This window comes from Zeus faber (genome assembly GCF_960531495.2).
Source record: "Zeus faber genome assembly, chromosome: 15".
Taxonomy (NCBI): domain Eukaryota; kingdom Metazoa; phylum Chordata; class Actinopteri; order Zeiformes; family Zeidae; genus Zeus; species Zeus faber.
In genome coordinates, this window is record NC_137194.1 from 14,340,061 (window position 1) to 14,361,342 (window position 21,282).

At 45.1% G+C, this 21,282-nt stretch overlaps 1 protein-coding gene across 1 annotated transcript; it reads right to left on the minus strand.

The window, feature by feature from the left end:
• Window positions 1–35: 35 nt before the first annotated feature.
• Window positions 36–20,986, minus strand: cttnbp2nlb (CTTNBP2 N-terminal like b). Its single transcript, XM_080014828.1, has 5 exons — window positions 20,886–20,986; window positions 17,821–17,928; window positions 4,888–5,133; window positions 3,897–4,004; window positions 36–2,535 (listed from the first exon to the last, which is right to left on the minus strand). The coding sequence occupies exons 1-5, from the start codon at window positions 20,889–20,891 to the stop codon at window positions 1,267–1,269; spliced, it is 1,737 nt and encodes a 578-aa protein (XP_079870954.1). The 5' UTR covers window positions 20,892–20,986; the 3' UTR covers window positions 36–1,266.
• Window positions 20,987–21,282: the final 296 nt, after the last annotated feature.

Sequence of the window (21,282 nt, forward strand, 5' to 3'; positions counted from 1 at the left end):
TAAAACAGGTCATGCTTGGAAAAACACAGGGTCAGCAAAGTCCAGGTATATTTATTTAGCAAAAAAGACCACTCAGACAGGTGATGTGCCTAACTGCAGGAAAGAAATTGACCTTAACATCAAGAATGACTCGGTTTTGAGCTATTACAATGTGATGCCCAGCGCCATCTGAAAGTGAAACTTTAAATGCCTTTACATGTTAACCACGAAGGAAATCAAATGGAAGTCGAGAGCTGCTAGAAAAAAGTTGTGATAAAAACTATAGAACTATTTACATGGGAAAGATCCCATTTCTGGGTTTTATAATACAATAAGAAAAAGCTGCACGGGTAATCCAAACTGATAGCACGTAAACAAAGATTTGGTCCCTTTTGGTTCAGCAAATGAAATGCAAAATCCCTGACAAAAAAAATTATAATAATTTGTATTTACATGTAAAATAATGTAGTGCAAAGTGTACTCTCATACAAGATTCAGTGTATTAATGACTACTGCAGTAGAAATGTGAGGTCATACAATCATGAAATACAAATGAAATGCATTTGTAAATTCTATGATAAAATGTGTTGCTCGTATTTTCATGAAGCAAATATTTAAAGACTCTTTAGAATGTAAAGCCAACAGTTTGAAATCTATTCTAATCATTTTAGAAATATCAGCTACACATACATAAGAATTGCTATAGTTAATCTTCATTTAATTCTGTGATTTATTTTTTACAGTGAAATTGGTTTCTGAAAGAGTTGAGAATTTAGAGGGGAACCAGCATTCCTCAGGTATTCTGTAGTATTCTGTAGTTTTCAAGCATCCACAGAACAGAATAATCCGTAATTTATACTAAAAATATTATATTATATTCCCTTAAAATCACACCATGGATTCTCAATACTTCATCATGTTATCACGGAAGGAAATGCGTTCCCAAATGGATGTAAAACAGTGAAAAAATGAAAAAAAAAAAAGTATGCTGAAAAAAAGAGGATAAAACATAAATTTCAATAAAATAATCCAGAATATACTTCATGTTAATTCGTATAAAAGTCATTTTTGTATTGTTATGTTTGATAAAGATCAAGATCAACTCTGCGTCAAAGCAACATTTCCATGTCTGAGACGAACGATAGAATGATCAGAATTTTAAACAAACGTTTAGTTTGTTAGTGTTACCTGTGATAATCTGTCCTGGCGGACAGAAAATAAATATTTAAGTAGCTGTAAAGTAAGGACCGACTTTAAAGGAGTCAAACGATGGCATAGATCAGGCTGTTAGCTGCTGGAGGACAGAACAAGGTCGGGCTCTTTGGCGCCGTCCTGCGCGTTGTGCCCACAGTTCCCCGTCAGCTCGGGGAAGAGACTGTTCCTGGCAGAGGGGCCGGGAGAACCCGGGGTCGGGCTCATCCCTGGCTTCTTGGGAGGGATCGGCGGCGGGGGAGTCCTCTCTGAGCGAGGGGTGAGGGGCGAGCGGATGCCCGGGGACAGCGGCCCGGAAGACGGGGATCTCCCGCCGGGAGGGGACGCCGCTATGTTGCGGTAGTCGGTCCCGAACGGGGAGCTGCTGATGGGGGCCAGCTTGACCCCGGCCTGCTGGCTGGTGAAGCGGGACAGCACCTGGGTGACGGTGTTGCGGGCCAGCTGCTTGGCCGTGGTGTTCTCCGGCGGGGGAGGGACCGGGGTGGCGGTGGGGGAGAGGTCCCTGGGGGACAGGGGGGCCGAGCCGCCCAGCTGCTGCTGCTCCAGCTCGGCCTGGCTCTGGAACTTGTGGCGGGCCGCCTGGAAGCGCTGGTTGACGCTGGCCTGGTAGGAGGACTGGTGGAAGCCCGGGCTGCCCAGACGCTTGGCCAGGACGGGGGAGGAGATGGGGGAGGAGGAAAGGGAGGACGACGCTGTGCTGGATGGCGACTGCGGGTGAGGAGGAGGGTGGAGAGGGGAGTGCAGAGGAGCTCCGCCCCCGTTCTCCGCCATCATTCCCTCGCTCTCGCCTGTTCTCCCATCTTGTGGGGACTCTGGTTCTTTGGAGGCGAGGTGGCCGTTGACCTTTGACACCAGAGTGGCTTTAGCCTTCCCGTCGGGTTCAGTCTGGACAGAGGCGAACACCACCTCCGCCTTGGGTGGTGACTCTTTCACCTCTCCCTTCTCTCCCCCACTGCCCTCCAGCATCCTCCTCAGCTCCTCCACCTGTCTCTCCAGCTCCCTGCTCCTCTCCTCCTCCCTCCTAATCTGAGCTTTCATCTGTTCTCGTTCCGTGTCGAACTCGGCGAGCTGCCTCTCCGCTCGGGCCTCCAGCTGGGCCGCCCTCTTCTTCTCGCCCTCCAGTGCCCCGCGGGCGTTTTCCAGGGCGTGGCTCTCGTCCTGCAGCCGACCCTGGAGCTGCGAGGCCTTCTGCGCCTCCTCCTGCGCCTGGCTGCTCGCCACCTGGAGCTCCCGGGTCAGGGCTGAGGAGAGCTGCTGCTGCTGCGACAGGGATTCCTCCGCCTCTCCGACTGCTCGCAGCTGCTCCTTCTGCAGCTTCTGCACCGCCGCGCGCTCCACCTCCAGCTTAAGAGAGATGGAGAGAGCAAGGAATAGAAGCAGAGAGCTGGACTGATAAAAAGCCCAAGTAAATTAAGAAACTAACAGCCCCTTGTGGCAGTGTTCAGTTTTAACCACAAGGGGGCAGTGGAGTACTAATTGATTTCCATGGCAGTGCACATAGTGGATGAGCGCCTTGATGCCAATGCTTTTACCAGTTGAGTAAAAAATAAAAACAAAAAATTGGCAGCATTTGTTTTTTCAATGACTATCCCGACCAACAGTTTTATAGAATGAGAAGTTTTGAGAATGAGAGGAATTTACGGGAGAGAGAGAACTTGTTTTTATTTATTTATTGAGAAATTTGTACGAATGCATGGCTCGTTTGAAGTGGCATGACATTAAAAAAAAAAAGAAATAACTGTGTCTCCACCCAATCACAATCCTCCGAATGAGGTTTAACTTGAAAATGGACGACGGTGCACGGGTACGTATGTGGTTTCAATTCTTTGTCTGTGTGTCGTTCCCTTTTACCTACCTTTCTTCAATGTGTTTTCTGTGTAAACTTTGCAGAGCCTGCTTGTGAAAATACCCTTCCCAGAGAGTTTCCTCTGGGTAAATGTGTAGTTCTTACAAACTTTGCTGAGTTAGTACTGTAAAAGGAAATGTGTAGTGATGAAATATCTACTGTATGACCTCAGAGCCATAAACAATGGAGGCAGGAAAGCTTCAGGAAGGCTGGAAGACACTTTCAAAACACAGGGACCCCTCAGGAAGTCTGTCTTACATTTGGTCCCTGTCTGAAACATGTAGTACATTACTGGCGTGTGTGGGTGTGTGTGTGTGTGTGTGTGTGTGTGTGTGTGTGTGTGTGTGTGTGTGTGGGGGGGGGGGGGGGGGGGGGTGTAGGTATGTCTGTGTGTTGACCTCTGGATAGTCAGGGACAGTCATTATCTCAGGCTTTCCTGTGCCCATACAGCCCCATAGCTGCTGGTCAAATGAACAATGGCCTCTTCCTCTGCTGCTTCCTATGGATGTGTGTACGTGTGTGTGTGTGTGTGTGTGTGTGTGTGTGTGTGTGTGTGTGTGTGTGTGTGTGCGTGTGTGTATACGTGTGTGTGTGTGTGCGCGCGTGTGTGTGTGTGCTTGAACAGCCCAAACCCACTCCACTCCACTGAATGACACAATAGAGTTCCACTGATGTTGGTTTGCTCAGTCACCGAGTCTTAAATCAAAGCAAGCAGTGTGAATGGGAAACAGAGGGAGAAAGGTGGAGGGACGCAGCTTATGGCTGAAGAGCGGCGACAAGGTGTGATATACCTGCAGGATTTGCAGTCTTTATCTGGTGAAACTTGCTTTTTGCCTTCACATTTGGACGTATACTGTACCTGCTGAAGCAGCTTCTCTCTTTCTGTCTGCAACATGGTGGTGACCTCATCTCCCTGCGCCAAATCCTGGGCACGCCGCCGCTTCTCCTCCTCCAGCTCTGTTATCACCTGTCGGACAGGCGGCGAAAACGGTTCATATTTAAAAAGAGGTTTATATTTCCGTGTGAACTTGTTTCTTGAACGGCACCAACTCATCTCGTTACACGGGGATTTGGGTAAGTTGTGTTCAGTCTCTAAAAGCCTTTCAAACTGATAAACCCTGCTTCCCCTGTCTAAGCTCTGGGTGCGGCTCCGGCCTTTCTATGTCACTCTCCCTCGCCAAGTCGACAGTAATTGAAATATAAAGACATGCACATAGGCACAAAGAGGAGCACACACATGCATAAGAGGACTATTGTGCGTGTGTGGCCCAGTGTGAAACAGAGGCATGGGCTGGACACTGGGATAAAGGCATAGAGCTATTTCAACAATACGTTGAAATTGTGTCCTTCTACTTCTTAGACATGTATTTTAATGATTTTCCCTTTTCCTCCTGCACCCGCCACACACTAGAAATCATACGCATGAACCACAGTCCATGTGGATGGCATCTGTGTAAAACTGTGAAAAGCGATGTAACGTTACGATCAGGCCAGGCAGTATGGCTTACTATTCAAAGTTTACGTTATATCTAGACTGTAGCCTGGAGTTATTATAAGGTTATTAATAATTAAATATTTCTTAGCTACCCCGTTGTTTGACATTTGAGCCCCATTCATAAAACTTAATATGCAATTATGTGTCCTTTCACCATCAGCTTTTCCTGTCTACTACCTCTAGAAACAGCCAGCTCCCGACACAGTGTGCTGATAATTGTTTTCTGCTAAATATCAGACGGCTTCAATTTGAACCCTGACCGCGCTTTGTTTCTCCTTCTTTACTAACTTTGTTTGCATGTAAACACTCATGCAGTTCACCATTCATACCATGTATATATATATTGATCACCTACCCTCCTGTGTCTGCTTTCGGCAGCAGCCAGCTGTCCCATCATCCTCTCCTGCATCCTCTTGCAGTGAGCCATAACCAGCTTGAGCACGGCCAGAGGGTTGGGCCCCACGCCTCCGGCCCGTGCGTGAGGCTGGAGGTGTGTGTGCTGACGCTCCTCGGCCTCATTGTCCCTCTGCAGCGCCAAGAAGGGATCGCTGAGATCGTACTGGCCGTAGCGTTCCTGGACGAAGGCATCTCTGTGCTGGGCCTGGGAGGAAAGAGCGGAAAATAATAACTCAAGAAGCCCTCAAACGCCAGAAAAACAAGCCCCGCACGCACGCACACGCACACGCACACACACACACACACACACACACACACACACACACACACACACACACACACACCAGGTGTGAGCTGCAGCTGAGCCTCAGGCTACGGGTGCTCACTGTGTCTAGCTGTGGGGCTTCAGGAAGAGAAGGGGGAAATATGGCAGAAGAGCATGTATAATCCTGATTTAGTGGAGCTATGACCATTTACACCTGCAGATGTGTACACATGAGCTGTGTGTGTGTGTGTGTGTGTGTGTGTGTGTGTGTGTGTGTGTGTGTGTGTGTGTGTGTGTGCGTGTGTCTGACTGGAAGAGGTGTCTTCTCCTTACAGCACAATTAAAAATAATGGGGAGACAAATTTAACAGACAATTTAACCACCAACTGTTCCAAGAACGCCAAAAAGCAAGGCTTTGAGACAGACCAACACATGTATACACCACCAACACACATACACACTAATATTATGCAGCATGCAACTATTGTTAAGAACTTGTTTGTTGTGTTTCTGTGTGTGTGTGTGTATGTGTGTGTGTGTGTGTGTGTGTGTGTGTGTGTGTGTGTGTGTGTGGGGTGGGGGTGGTGATGATATTCACTAGCAGATGGTCTCTCCCCCCCTCAACTCAAACACTCGGCTGTCCACCCCCCACTGGGTGCAGATGTTTATTCCTCCTTAGGGATATATCAGGGGGCGACAAAAGAAGACAAAAAAAAGGCCACAAGCTCAAGATGAGCACACACACACACACACACACACACACACACACACACACACACACACACACACACACACACACACACACACACACACACACACACACACACACACACACACACACACACAAAACAAATAAAAATACAAATTAGTTGTCTGTCATAGGAGCCTACGACAGGAGCCTCAAACTAACCCTGATACACCTTCCCCACTGCACCAAAAACCCGGTAATACCCGGTAACCGCTTGCATTTGTCACCAGTGGGAAAGAAAAAACCCGGGTCTCAGTCCCGGGTTTTAATCTGCTCCACCTCCAATCAGAATTGATGTGAACAGGACACCCCGGTCGACCCACTCATTTTGGCCGCTTTACTGCACGATGAGCTGGATTTTGAGGTTCCAGACGCTGGCGCATAAATAGACAGGAATATCCGTGTATCATTCAATCATTTCATATCCCATTTAGAATCCAAAATCAGAAGTTATTGACTTTTTTCCACATGGGTGACAGTCAAATGCTGTGCAGCATGGGGATCGTACCGTGGGGACCACAGCGGAAAACCCCCATGCTCCCTGCCAGACCCCGATAACGAAGGACGGGTGCTCAATAGGGCTTCTACTGTAGTGCTGGGTCGTTCATGAACGATCCGATTTTTTAATGGCTCAAAATTCTTTTTTTTTTTTTTTTTCCCCAAAGTTTTACAGTTTTATGTTGTTGTTTGGAACATTACATGGCCCTTTTCGGGCGTGTTTGTGACGTTGAACGTGACGCACCAGAAAAAAAAAAATGCATTTCTCCTGGCAATGGGAAAGGTGTCAATCGCCTATTTTTAGCGGGTTGATCCCGGTTTACAAACCCCGGGTCAACCCACTAATTTTGGTGTGAAAACAGTATAAGCCATTTTCTGTTTCCTTGGCGGTTTGGTAACAACAACTGAGTAACTATTTGTGGATAGCTCACTTGTTTAAGCGAATAAATGGTGCCAAGAAGGAACACACGGCCAAACTTCCTCAAGTCACACCCAAGTTGTCTAAAGAATGTTTTTGGGGGAATGAGAAGTGGAGTGAAACGGGATAGGACCTCGTTGACCTTGCCCCGGGCCACTGATCTGTCACCAGCCGATCTCATTAACGACGTGGACGTGTACGCAGGAGGAATGCAGGGTCAGCTGACTGTCTGTCTGTGCGTGCCCCATGCAGAGACAGAGAATGAGGGCGAATGATGAAAGAAGCGCCAGTGATGTAAGCACATGCCACAGGCTTTGCGCGGGCTGTCTTCAGGGCCGTCCACACTCCATCTCACTCTGTGGAGGGTGAATGCCGCAGTCCTCTACCGCCCCGCGCCCTCGCCCGCCCCCCACCCCACCCCCACCCCCACCCAATCTAACAAACATGGCACAGCATTCCTCTCCGAGTGCATCATTTCTTCTTAGGGAATGTCACTCTTTTCCCTCTGCCTCCGTTCTCATGAACCCGCTTTCTGTCTAAGCATGAATATGCGTGCGGGAAGATGCACACTTATACGCAAAAATGTGCACACACACATACACGCACAAACGGTCCCCGAGGGCATCAGAAAGGCGGCTGCATCGGAGCCTCTCCTCCTCTAACTAAACAAAGAATCTGACCCTCTCGGGGAGGAGATTACAGGGCTCACACAAAGACACTGTCTCAGTACCTCAGGCCTCTGGCATTGTCTGCACGGCCCAGTATGAGAGGAACTTCTAGCTTGTGTGTTTGTGTGTTTTCCTATTTTCTACATCTACTTTGTCTGTTTGAAAATGGGAATGCCTTTGTGTGTATAAAAGCCAACACATGTCCGGCTTTGGGATTGTGTAGTGCTGTAGGGTTCTGCAAAAGGACCGGCTTACAGAAGATGAATGGTAGTTCCGAGTTTAATAAACGGTTAAAGAGGCCATAATGGACTGGGCCACTGGAAAAAAAAAAAAGACTGTGCATGTGTGTGTGTGTGTGTGTGTGTGTGTGTGTGTGTGTGTGTGTGTGTGTCCTAAGGTCGAGCCTCTCACAAGTCTCCCAGGGTTAGCCCTGATCATAATGACAGAGTGTGCATTCTATGAAAGGGCACAACAAGCACATCCTCCTTGGAAGGCTCTCCCAGTGTTGCCCAAATCCTGATGGCTGGTTACTTTGCAGTGATGTCATGGAAGGAATAGTATTACACAGAGACAAAAATACATTTTTTAAATAGATTATATTCCATCCCCAAAAAATAGGGCAAGGTTGTTTTTTTGCTGAGGCACCAAGGCAATGTCTTTCCCTCATTATTGTATTGTGTGTGTTGTGCATTTACTGTGAAGACCAGTCAGATAATCTCGTTCTTCAAATCCTTCTCTTAAAAGCTCACTGCAGCTGTGGTCAGGTGTGAAAGACAACCTGATGTGTTTCAGCAACGAAAACCTCTCTGTGAATCAGTTACCTTTACACCCCCCAGCACAGTGCGGCCCTTGTGTGCGCTGAAAAGAGACGCAGAGTTTCCAGTTTCCTCAGTGAGTGTGACTTTCAGACAATATGCTCTGCAGCTGACATTTTCTGGACTTTTGTGGCTCAGGTATTGAAAGAATTGATCCTGTTACCATTGAGTGCACTACAAATTTAAACCAAGCCTAATCAATATTGTTTGCAATAGAAATAGTTGTACATGAAAAATGCTAACGAGTGTGCATACTGTGTGTGTGTGTGTGTGTGTGTGTGTGTGTGTGTGTGTGTGTGTGTGTGTGTGTGTGTGTGTGTGTGTGTGTGTGTGTGTGTGTGTGTGTGTGTGTGTGTGTGCATTGTGTGTGTGTGCATTGTGTGTGTGTGTGTGTTTGTGTGTGTGTGTGTGTGTGTGTGTGTGTGTGTGTGTGTGTGTGTGTGTGTGTGTGTGTGTGTGTGTGATCCTCATGAACGCATGGGGATCCTTGCATGAAAAGCTGTCTCGGAGGGGTTTCTGGAAAAAGTAAGCACCCAAAGTAAAGTACTCCATATCTGGGTAGAGTAAGTGCACAGACATAGAGACAAAGGGTCCACATGACCGGGCCTGTCAGGAAAAAAAAAGGAAAAAAAAGCCCAAAAAAAACCAAAAACCTTTCATGGAACTAGGCCTGAAGCAGCACACAATATTCAGGCTGCCGCTCCAAATCCAAAAGGATTTTGGAAGATTGATTTCTACATAGGTTGGCTGTTCACTTGCTCAAACAAGTAGGACAGGAACAATAGGAAGTAAATAGTTCTATTCAGTAACTAAAGAACCTTCAATAAAAACTTAAGATACTTTAGATAAGCATGACTATTATGCATACTTCAAATTCTAGCTCATTTTATCAATAATGATCAAGTAATATGCAATCATCAATATGCAATACTACTTGGATACTGTAGCTGCACAGAATAAGTTTCCACCATTATTTATTCAGGCATGCAGAAAGGAAGCTGGAAGGACACAATTTAATACAAGTGATGGTCAGAGTCTGTAGATATGAATTCAGGTCAGACTTTCTGAACAGGAGGACAGCACAAATCACAGAGATGGTAATAGCTATGACCTACTGTATACGGTCCAAGCTGATTACTGGAGCTGAAGCCAAAACCCACATGAGATAAAGAGCTGACAAACAAAGTAACACCAAGCATGGGGGTGAATTGAAAATGGTGAGGAAGGAACAATTGCGCTTTGAATAAACCAAGGGAACATTTAAGCTTCTTTTCATTCAAGACACAAGTATAAAACGCCTGTTATCTGCATTTCCAAGAGAGAGCAGTGTCACTGTGATTACACCGCTCCCATACAGCCACAAAGAGCGCAGACTAATCTAGGGCATTTCCTGTCAATCAAGTCCTCGCAAAATTCCATTCATTCATCTCCCCGCCACTTCGATTGTTCAGCCAAGCTCGACATGCCGGCCGTGCCTTAACTCTACTGTAAAAGTCTCCCCCCTGTCTCTCTCTCTCTCTCCAGAAGAAAGAGCTGCAAATCAGCAGTAGTCTGCCATTAGGAAGGACAGCAGTTTGACTGCATACCTAAAAGTTTGGTGTGACAGCTCAGTCTGCTCCCATGGAGGGGACAGTAATGACTAGCTCGCATGGGACAAGCTTGTCATTAAATGCAACACACCAGCGTGAGAAGCTGCAGGGTGAGACCCAGCCAATGTCTGAAAGAAAGAAAGACTGAGGAAATGCACTTCACCATCTTTTTCCCCCCCAAGATACGGGCCTCGACCCATAATTTGAATTATCATTGATCATTTCTCAATGTTTTTTTTTCTGATTCATGGCAGTCAACTCAATTACAATTTATTACTGTTACAGTAATATCAAGTAGTAAAAACAGTTCAAAACAGACTTAGTAGCAGTGTATTTGATGACAGTGTTTCCCTGCTCTCCGAGGTTAATCTTCTAAAAGTCCACCCTTGCACACCAAGGACATACTGTCTCATGAGGCCTCACCCCGTCAAGTGTGCAGGTTGGAGCTCAACCTGAAGGGCAGGAGGTACTTGAGGACTGGATTGAGAAATGTTTTTGGGCTGCTGGCCTTACATTACAGCACCTCTGAGCCTACTTGACGGGATACATTGGTATGTCCTGAGTTTAGAGCTCCACGTCTGTACAGACAGTAGCAGTCATCTTTGGCTGCTGTTTGCTGCCATTACTATGTAGGGACTGTGTCTGGAATGTATGTTGCGGTTAACTACTATTTGAACAAACCCCAGGTCTCAACCAGACAACTAGAAAACATTGACAAACGACAAACACGGTGAGTTCATGTTTGAGGGAGAGCATTATATCCGCAAACTTGACAACCCTAAAAAACCACAAGCCTCTGCGTGTAAGCGAGTCAAGAGTGACAAAGGGTCTAAGTATAGATCACAATTCAAATTTTTTTGTTTACACAGCATCTTCCACACCTTCCACCCACACAGCAACCACCGGTGTAACAGAGATAAGACGCCAAACAAAGCCACACTTTATGGGACAACCACTTCCAAGTTATGCTTAACTGCCCTGAGCCTTAAAATCAGTCATGAGGTAAGAATGTAAGCAGGTGCTCGCCCCTTGGTTAGACAATACTCGCAGAGAAGTGCAAATCATCCTTGGCTAGAACAAGAAGTACTCCAGTTCCTAGCAGCTGTTCAACCAACAATGATGGGTTGAGTGATACGATACACGCAGTGTATATTGTAGTATCTAAATAAACACTGGCCCTCTTACTTGAACTCCCAAGATTGAATATCTGACATTGGCTTGGTTTCGTATGACCTCTTCAATCAGTACTTTTTCTGTAATGGGCAAGTACTCGTTAGCTCTGAGTAAATGACAGTTTAGGGTGGAGCTCAACACTATTACAAATGTGGCTTTGCAATTTCTGGTCAGCTAGATGCAGCTTTAAGGGTGGAAGAATACAGTAGTTATTTTGACATCTCGCATACCTTGAATGCGTTGCATTGTGGTTCAGTGTGTTTGTATAGATCTGTGCGTGTGAGTGCATGCTCTTGGTGTCAAAATGGTATCACTTAACATGTGACAGCATGAGAAAACATGGGTTGGGCCAGTCTGCACTCTTATTATTTGATTGTGAGAGTGATTGTAGCAGCTCATGCGTTATGAATACTTTTTTTTTTTTTTTAAACCCTTCTGAATCATTTCTACAAACTTCTCCTGTTTTCTCTTATCTTCACGCCATGGCCATACTGGGCAATACTGCTGCTACGGTCACAAAATATAGAATGTTATCTGAACAAAACACTATCGTTTATGGAGTCAGGAAAATGTCAGCCAGTAAAAACACACAAAGCATTTAAGTATTACAGGACATTACATCAGATGGAAAAACAAAATGGGGTGATTGGACCGCGGTTACATTCCAACCACACAGCTTGAACTTCGCTTCCAAAAACATCAATATCCAACCACAAACACAAATCTAACCAAATTCTTTTAATTTAATTAATAGTTGGTTTATTATGAAACACACATTTTACCACTTGATTTCTGTTGAACAGAAACATCCAGGTGCCCCGCGCTGAGCACACTAGGCTACGTGGATGGGCACTCGAGGCTAGCGGCCGGGTGGGGCGTCTGGTCGGCTGCGTTAGGGTGGGCCTCGCTCTTGCGCAGGACGCGGGTGGGCATGCCGGTCCTGCCGGCTCGTCTGCGGTTCGGGTGGGGTGTCGGTCTGTCGGCGCAGGACCTGGCTCCGGGCTCGCGGTCCGTGTTCCGCCCGGATTCTGCCCCTGCGTCTTGTGCCTGCACATGGGGTTGGGCTGTATGTGTGCACCTCAGGGGTGGGGGATCTCCTCGTGTTCACTGGGACTAGGCTATGCCCCTCGGGGATGGGCGTGGGGGTTGCTCCGCGGGCTTCTGGCTTCTCCGATGGCCGGGGGGGTGTTCTGTGGCTGCAGGGCGGGTGTTTGGGGCTTTCCTGCAGTCGTGCGGTGTCTATGCGGCAGCTTCAGGGCCCTTTCCGCTGCTTGGAGGCGCCGCGACATAATACCAACCTTATACTTATTGTTTATTGTTACACTTATGACTCTGTCTCAATGTAGCTTGAATGTTATTCTCCCTTGTAAGTCGCTTTGGATAAAAGCGTCTGCTCAATGACAAAATGTAAATGTTATACACCAGAACCAATTTGGATAAGTCTTGTACACTCACCGGTGGACACGGACAGACAGGCAGACAGGCAGACACGCACACGCACGCACGCACACACACACACACACACACACACACACACACACACACACACACACACACACACACACACACACACACACACACACACACACACACACACACACACACACACACACACACACACACACACACACACACACACCTCCTTTTCTTCCTCATTTGCTACTATGACAGGAAAAGGCCACGTGCCCAATTGTTTTTCCAGTTTTCCTAGACTTTATAGACTCAAAGAGGGGGATTGGTGGCGTTCTGTACAACAAAAAACTGTGCTCTTGTCATCCTATAGGTCGTCCACAGGACAGGGTTATTGCAGCAGTTGACAATTTTAATAATCAATAATTAATTAATAAAGAGTTGCATTGCAGGTTGAGAAGTTGAACTCCACTTGCAGACTAACTCTGTCCTAGATGCAATAGCATACAAATACTCTGGTGTGTGCCCAATGCCTTTATCATCGGTAGGGCTGTACCCAACTCAGAATTCTGTAGTTGAATTGGATTTGGCTGTTCAATGCTATTATTCAACTATTCGGCGGAGTGGGGGCAGGGAGGAACTCCTCGGGTTGGGTACATCTCTCCTCTCTCCATCGCTGGAGATATGGAGATATGCGCGAGGGCGCCAGGACCGGCTCGCTCTGCCTGGCTCTCACACACGCATGGCAAGCACAGATTGCGCCCCGATCGTCCCCGCTCCATGCGTAATGTGCAGAAAATAAAGCAGTGTTAATTCTGCTCTTGATTCGTTTAAGTTTTTCTCTTAAGAAATAAAAAAAAATAACCGATAAGAGTACCGTTAAAGTACCGGATTGATAAGCAGTATCCGTAAGAGTAGTAGCACACCCATCATCACCCGAGTCATGCCCCGTTCCTCCGTGCCCCATCCCTCCAAATAAAACAACTATAACCACACAGTTTTTAGTTGTTTTATTTTGGAATGGCTCTCCATGTGCCCCGATCGCAGAGAGCATTACGGAGAGCCGCGTTCGGGTCCTTTTCACACATGCAAAAATATATTTATAATTCCTCATTGAAATGTTATCCCTCTGCATTTGTAAGCGTCTATCTATTTTATCCTGTTATTGTAATGCACACCGACTGAAAAAAAAAAAAAAAAAAGACTGCTCGACTTGAAGAATCTCAGTCCGACTGATGATTCAACTCATCCACTTTCAGGGGGCAGCCCTAATCATCGGTCCCTGATATTCCACAAATGCCAGCAGTGAGCGGGTAATAAATCCCTCAGTAGCACATCTATATCTGGCGCATCTAGTCCGGACTAGACATCTAGACTGGACAAACTACATAATTGGAATCAGAGGGCATAGTAATTGAAACTTAAACATTCTGGTACCTCCATGGCAAAAATTTGGCCACCACCGACTTCTGCAGCATTTAAATATTATCCTCAGCACCTATTTTCACTCTTCCTGCAACATGTCAACCATTGGTGGACAACACTGATCAATGGTTGCCCATTTCAATTAAAAAAACTACAGTGACCAATTTCAATCAACTGTTTGGCGCTCTCTGGTTGACGGCCAGATCAGTAGGATTGCCAGGAGTTTGATTGCCTTGAAACAGCTATTCATGGTGTGGTGTGGGGAGGGTCTGGTTGAGCAGCCACCCCTGACTTGGATCTAGGTGATTGGGATCAGGGCGGCTGCATACCTGCTGCTCTTTGGTTGGTCTAACAAGCAACAGGTAAAACTGTCATCCCCACACACACACAAAGGAGAGGAGCCCTGTCATGACATGGTCTATCTGCTCCTGGCTAATTTCAACTGGCCCACTCGCTACCATTAACCTTTGTGTATACAACATTGTTTTCGTCGTCAACATTGTGTCTCTGTGCCGGATGTCCCTGAAAACGCCACTTGGTGTGTGGTAGGCAGCACTGCCACACATGGTTCACCACTATTACACAGACACAAGCAGCAGGGCCGTTTCTTGCTAAATGCAGTCTTTGCGGTTGCATATTTGCCAATTTAGCATTTTTTTTAGAAATTAAAATTACGTCTCTCTTGGAAGCCAATCACCCTCCTATTATGTGCAACGGCCTCATTTATTTTATTTATTGTTTGGGGGAGGTCATTTTGTATGTTTAGTATCTATCAGTTGCAATGTTTGCCTTCATGTTGAGTCCTTCCCAATTTTGTTCCTGACATTTAAAATAAACATTTTAAGGAAAATGCAGCATCCGTCTCATTTATGCGTATTTGGGATATGTTATAATGCAGATTGGGTAAATCCTGTACATTTTCAGGAGATTATTGGTGTAGGGGAGCCCCAGTGTTTGTGCTATCATTTTCTGTAGGTTTAAATTGCTGGGGTCAACTTGAGAAAGTTTGATTTGAATTTGAGAGAAAAAAATGTTTTCGGTTTCCACCAATGCAGCCTCTTTTCCTCTTAAAGTGCACCAGATTGATGCGTTTAAATGCATGTCCCTAGACCACTTCAGAGGGTTTGGAATCCCCCCACCAAAATTTTGCATTGGGCGCCTTAGAGCTAGAAATGGCCCTGACAAGCAGAGAGACAGTTTAGTGTTAGATTAGTAGATTTTATAACTCCTATTTGTACCTAAGGAATCTCAGATAAATCATTTTGAGGCCTAGGCAGTCATCAGCTGGAAAAATAAGCCACTCTTTAAGGAATGCAGCACCTGGCTTAGGTCATAGTCTCAGGAATGTCCCCTCTGGTGATATTTACATTCTGTCTCCATAATTATGAGAAAGGAATGAATTCAACAATGAATTCAATCAGAATGATGTAGAGACATATTTCTTACAAGTCTTCTAACAAGTAAGCCAACAATGTGAACTAGCCGACTGTTTTCAACAAAGCCTTGGTGAAGAAACAGTTAAACCTGGCTGAATGGGGTTGTCCCCAGCAACGTTAAGGCATCCGAAGTGCTTACTGCAGAGAGGAATAAATATCTTTGGTTGAAGAGTTGTAGTAGGAAGGAATCATGAATTCCAAACGCCTAAATGTTTTTTTTCCACATGAAACCTTACACTAGAGTAAGCACTGGTATACACTAGTTTCACTAATGATACAAGTTGCCAATAAGAACAGTCCAGTTCAAGCAAAACAGAAATAGACACATAGACATAGCAGTGTATGGCATGGCTCAGAGCAAAATGGCAAAGGGAAAAGTAAGACTCAGCCAAGAGATAAGAGATATTAGATCACTACCGTGTGGCTAGCAGGCACGACTGTGCCCAGACAAGGAGTGGGCCGGTGGACAGAACCGGCAGGCATCTTCCCCTTCCACAGCCCTCCAGCCAGATGCCTTGACAGACAACCCTAACATGGGCAGCGCAATAGAATTTCTGTCCTGGTCCCCAGTGGGAACACCGGAAGTTAGTCTGTACATGCTCTTCACTGTAAACACTACAACCACCCACTGGACAATCTGTGTGTGTGTGTGTGTGTGTGTGTGTGTGTCTCTACATGGTGGGCTAGAACCTTTATAAACGAGGAAGGGGAAAAGGGGAGTATAGCTAAAGTAAAAGAAAGGAAAAAAGCTACAGACCACAGAGAGGCTGTACATTTACGCTCCGATGTGTGTGTAGTTGTGTGCGTGTGGGTGTGTGTCTGTGTGTTGTGAGTTTTGGGTCAAGTTCTGCATGCGTCATATCTGGACGACTGCCATTCAAGATGTGTCTGAGCATGGTGCGGTTTGAATCATTTTCCCTGAGGCCTTGGCCATGAATACTGAAGTTACTCATGAAGCACTACTCAGTGTTGAGAGTTCATATAGTATGAGGCCAATATGAAGCAGCAGCAGCAAGAAATTAAACTACCATCAATTTTAAAAGAATCATGGAGAAGAGGTTTTAGTGACTCACTCTCAATGGGAAGTTAATTTTCTCTTAGGGAGCTTTGGTGATTGACAGCCAGAGGAGACTGACATGGCTGTAGTTCGTCCTTATAATCATCATCATCCTCAATCGTTATGCCTGAGCACAGGCTGCAGATCTGAGGGTCTGGGAAGCTTCAGCCAAGTATGGCATGGCCTTTGTCACTAGAGGCATGAGAAGAGACCAGGGGCGTGAAGGGACTCTTGACAGGGGGCCACACTAAACTAAGTTGAGTCGTTGAGGAATAGGCCGTAGGGAAACTAGCCTTGATATTTGTTACCGCTAGGGGCAAATAATATCAGCAATTCATGAACAAGGATGAATTCAAATGCAATACTGTACACACGTCTTTGTTATGCACCTCTAAAGAATATGTAGAAAAGTTAATCATTTTAATGGAGATGAAACAAAGCCCGTATATATTTTGTAACATTGTAAATTGTCCCATACAAGAGCAAACAACAAAACAATGCATCCGCCTAAGCAAAGAAGTGCAAGTAAAGCTATTTTAAGAACCACGGTCTGACAGGTTTTAAGGGTGTATGATGTAAAAAACATATATATCATAACAATAAAATTACACTTCCTGAATCCCCGGGGGGATTTGGGTAACAACTGATCTACTCTGATGAGACTGTTTTTAAATAGTGTCTAAATGGTGTAACAGGTACAAATGAAAAGCCAGATCTCAGTAGGAGCTAAACACTGGTCTGAAGAACAGGCCTTGGGACCCAGAACGGCTTCTATGCCATTGTCTTTATGGGCTACGTTTCCTCATCTTCCTGTTTGCACATTTTTAACCTCTTACCTCAGCTGCGTTCATTCTTTTTGATGGAACACAAAACTAGGGAACAGCAGATCAGCCTATTGGTGCGCTATTATATTTGGTATCATTTATTAACCAGAAATCCCACTCCTAATCCCCCCTCCTTACTTGTGCAAAATAATTACTGCAAACTGGAGTCACTTTTGACTTTTTGTCACCTGATCGCAAATATTTGAGCTGAGCTGACAATTGTGAAATTGTTAGATTCCACAATCATGCGTGTCCATCCAAATTCCAGGGGAATTTTGATTAGAAATGCAGCACTCTCTGTTTTTGGTTGAGGCATATGAATTGTCTCACCAAACCACTGAAAATGTCCAGTGTCAATTAATGTGGTCCTTTTTATTCTTTATATGGTCTTTTATACTGTACATTATAGGTTTTTACTACAATAGTAAAATAAAATGGGCAAAAAAAAAATTTAATAGACTAAACTAACCAACTAAAATGTGCAAGTTCAACTCAGGCAAACTGTGTGGGCTGAGCATAAAGTGCTGCGAGATGTTTGTTTGTTGGCACGTCTCTGACCAGCTTACCCTGAGGGCGTGAATGACCACATCCTGGGCCTCCAGCTCGCCCTCCAGGATGCTCAGGAGAGTCAGCAGCTCTGCTCTGCTCAGAGCCTCCACGTTCATCATCTCCTCCTGGCAGAGAGGGAATAAAAAAAATAATATTTTTCAAATAAGTGCATGTAAAGATTAGCAGAAAAAAAAACCATGTCTGGCAATATAACTTTAATGGCACCTATAAAATCATTACGAAGATATGGATCATTAAATGATATCACTAATATATGAGCTCAAACATTAAAATGAATAATGAATGCAATTCTCCAGCATTTAGCAGAGGTTGGCTGGGACAGAGAGCATTACATTGTGTGTTCTTATTGGAGGATGCAAAGCCTCTAGGATGGTATAGAGTTGCCCTGGGATCCCATCTGGGGCCTTCCAGGGCTGTGCTCTGGGTTATAAACAGGAAATAATTAGCATAACTGAATGTTAAGTCTCTGAGAGAGAGAGAGAGAGAGAGAGAGAGAGAGAGAGAGAGAGAGAGAGAGAGAGAGAGAGAGAGAGAGACTGAGGATGGTTGTCTGCTCAAAATCCCAACTGTCCACTTCCAGTGATCTGAATAGTACGATGTGACCGATTGTTCACAGATATTTTTATCCAGCTCCCTCATGCTCATAGCATAGTTATCCCATTGTTCATTATAGTCTTACACCTCTCGGTGGCCTGAGTCTTGCCTCATCATAGGGTTAAGGCAACACATCTTGTGTTGTTGACATCATCTTCAGAATTGTGGGAAAGGAAAGACACTCCTCAATCGGCTGACTTTCAGCTTTAGGCGACTGTCTCCCAGAATCACACCATTATGACTGGTTACTATATTATGATCGTTTATGTATTATGATCGTTTACTTTATTTATTTTAAGGTTTTAAATTCTAGATCTATAGAATTATGGAATGTTAATGTATAAAACATAAAATCGAAAGCACTGTACAGGCAGTAGAGAAAAGGTCAGTCAAGCAGCAGAAACAACTTCAGATGTAAAATATGTGAAATTTGCATCAAAATGAGCAAAATGTCACAGAAAAGTACTACCTTCCTACCTCAATAAGTGATGAGAGCAATGTCTTAAGCTGTTCATATGCATGATACATGAAGTGGGTTGTTTATAAGAGCTCTGTAAACACATTTTACGTATGTTCAAAACCATTTATTTTAGATCAGGCACTCACTTTGATAATTGCCAATAAAATACCTACTTTGTTTAATAAAATAACATTTTATGATGATATAATAATCTATTGTTTTGGAACAGTCTTGAAATGTTAGCTATGTTTACAAAGTCTCCATTCACCCTTAAGCACAATTTGATTGCAGGCAGTCTTTCTTTCCAAGAGGGCACAGTTTTCTTTCCATTTGCTTTAGGTGGCAACTTTATTCAACCATGTTATGTTTGTATCGGATTCATGAATCATGGCATTCTTGTAATGCAGACATGAGGACATTATCAGACCCAATACAAGTATCGCTATCAATGCATCCACTACAGCCATGATGATTGTGCAATTACATATAATGCTGTCACAATCAAGCATGCATCGTCACTTTTCACATAACTTCTCCTAGGTAATGTCAAGCAGGGCTGATTCTAAGTGGATTCTGACCACTTTCTTGCATCAGTGGTCGAAAACATTCTCTCACTTCGAAAAAAAATAAAAACAACCTCACTGCATTCTGAGGTTTACCACTAATTCACAAATAAGTGCAACGCAAGTCAGGGTGAATAAAAGTTAAATTACTTGTCCAGGTTATGTGCACATAAGCAGGCAGACGTATACGCGGTATGCTTGAAATATGCGTGGTTGAGCCCGCTACAGAGTTGGGTTAAAATGTGCCATGTGTAGGATAATGTAATCAGATATACTGTGTAATAAGTACCCACGGCTAGATCCTCTTGCACTCACGGTGCTCAAGCGAGAACTGGTATTCCCACCCTACTTTTTTCCTGGAAAATGATGGAAAACATTCCTGGGATGCCCGCACCATGGGAATCGTCACACGGGGTAAATCCTTGAATCCCACTTTTAGCCAACTGGCATGCACTTCATGTGTACACGCAAGCATGTATATATGTATGTATGTATGTATGTACTGTATGTATGTATGTATGTGCATTTTTGACCCAATTTGTTGCACGGAGACATCTCCAATAATATGTATCTCCAGCACAGCAAAAAAAAAATAAAAATAACTGTACATCCCCATCTTGACATAATGATGTGCACACCCAGATGAGCCCTGCACGGGGACCTGTTTCTGTATTGTGCGTGTGAATGCACATAGCTGCATCTCTTCCTGTAGTTCTTGCTGTTCTCAGTCCTCACACGTTGCAAGCAAAGTCTGCGGTGAATACCGAGGCAGTCTCCATATTTGGACAGATCGCAAGCATCAACCGATCCGAACGTGCTACTGGGTCATGTCGAACAAAACAGATCACCGCAAAAGGCTGTCGAAAATGGGCTCGGGATCCACCTGTCACCCTGACCACAACACAGTCACCGCTTTGCACCGCAGCGTTACTATTGACGACATGACTCACACATTGTCTGGACACAATTGCCAAAAAGCCAATAAAGTCACACCCATTACCGATAATGGAGTCAGCGTGCGCTGTCATGGAATATAATCACGCTGTACATGGAATACAATCGATATCATTCCATTTAGAGAGCACTTTAAAAAAAGTAAAGCGTGCTCCAAAGAGGACGGGAATACAATCAAAACATTTATATTTGTTTTTACATAAATAAATACAATTTGAAAATGCGCTGAAAAAATAACATGAAAAAGACAAAAAAAAAAACAAAAAAAAAAAAACACATTGTGATATTGTTCTTAAGGAGATTTTAAGTGACATAAAAATCGTTTGAATCTCGTCATTTACGAGGGTGGTTTAAGTTTCCCTCAGCGTTAGGACCACAAAGCGCCAGGTGCACCGTGGGGGGGGGGGGGACGACGACGACGACCGAATTCGCGTTTCAGATTTTTTTTAAACACAGCCACCTTCATCGCTACCGTTCCAAGTACACATACCTTCATGCGCTCTTCTCTAGTGCATCAAGTTTCTCCCCAAAGCAACCCCCCACCAAAGAAAAGAGAACGAGCTTCTACCGAGCCGTGACGAGAGGCGAAGCCCGGGCCGGCGGGACAGGCTCGGGCGCTGGAGGGCAAGTCCGAGCGGCGGGTCGCCGGTCGACTGACAAGAGCGGCCACCAATCAGCGGGCTGTAGCGGTCAAACCGTGGCCCATCGCCGGAGAGGCTTTGGATTGGAGGGCGGGGGAATGGGCGTTTGCCGGCAGTCCCAGGGAAAACCTCTTTGTTTTGGGAGTCCGCAGTTTCAACGCTGCTTCGCGTGTCTTTTATTTTAGATTTTTTTTTGAAAGAATTGTTTCCTTGCCGATTCATTGGTTGTGCAGTAACAGTAGTAAC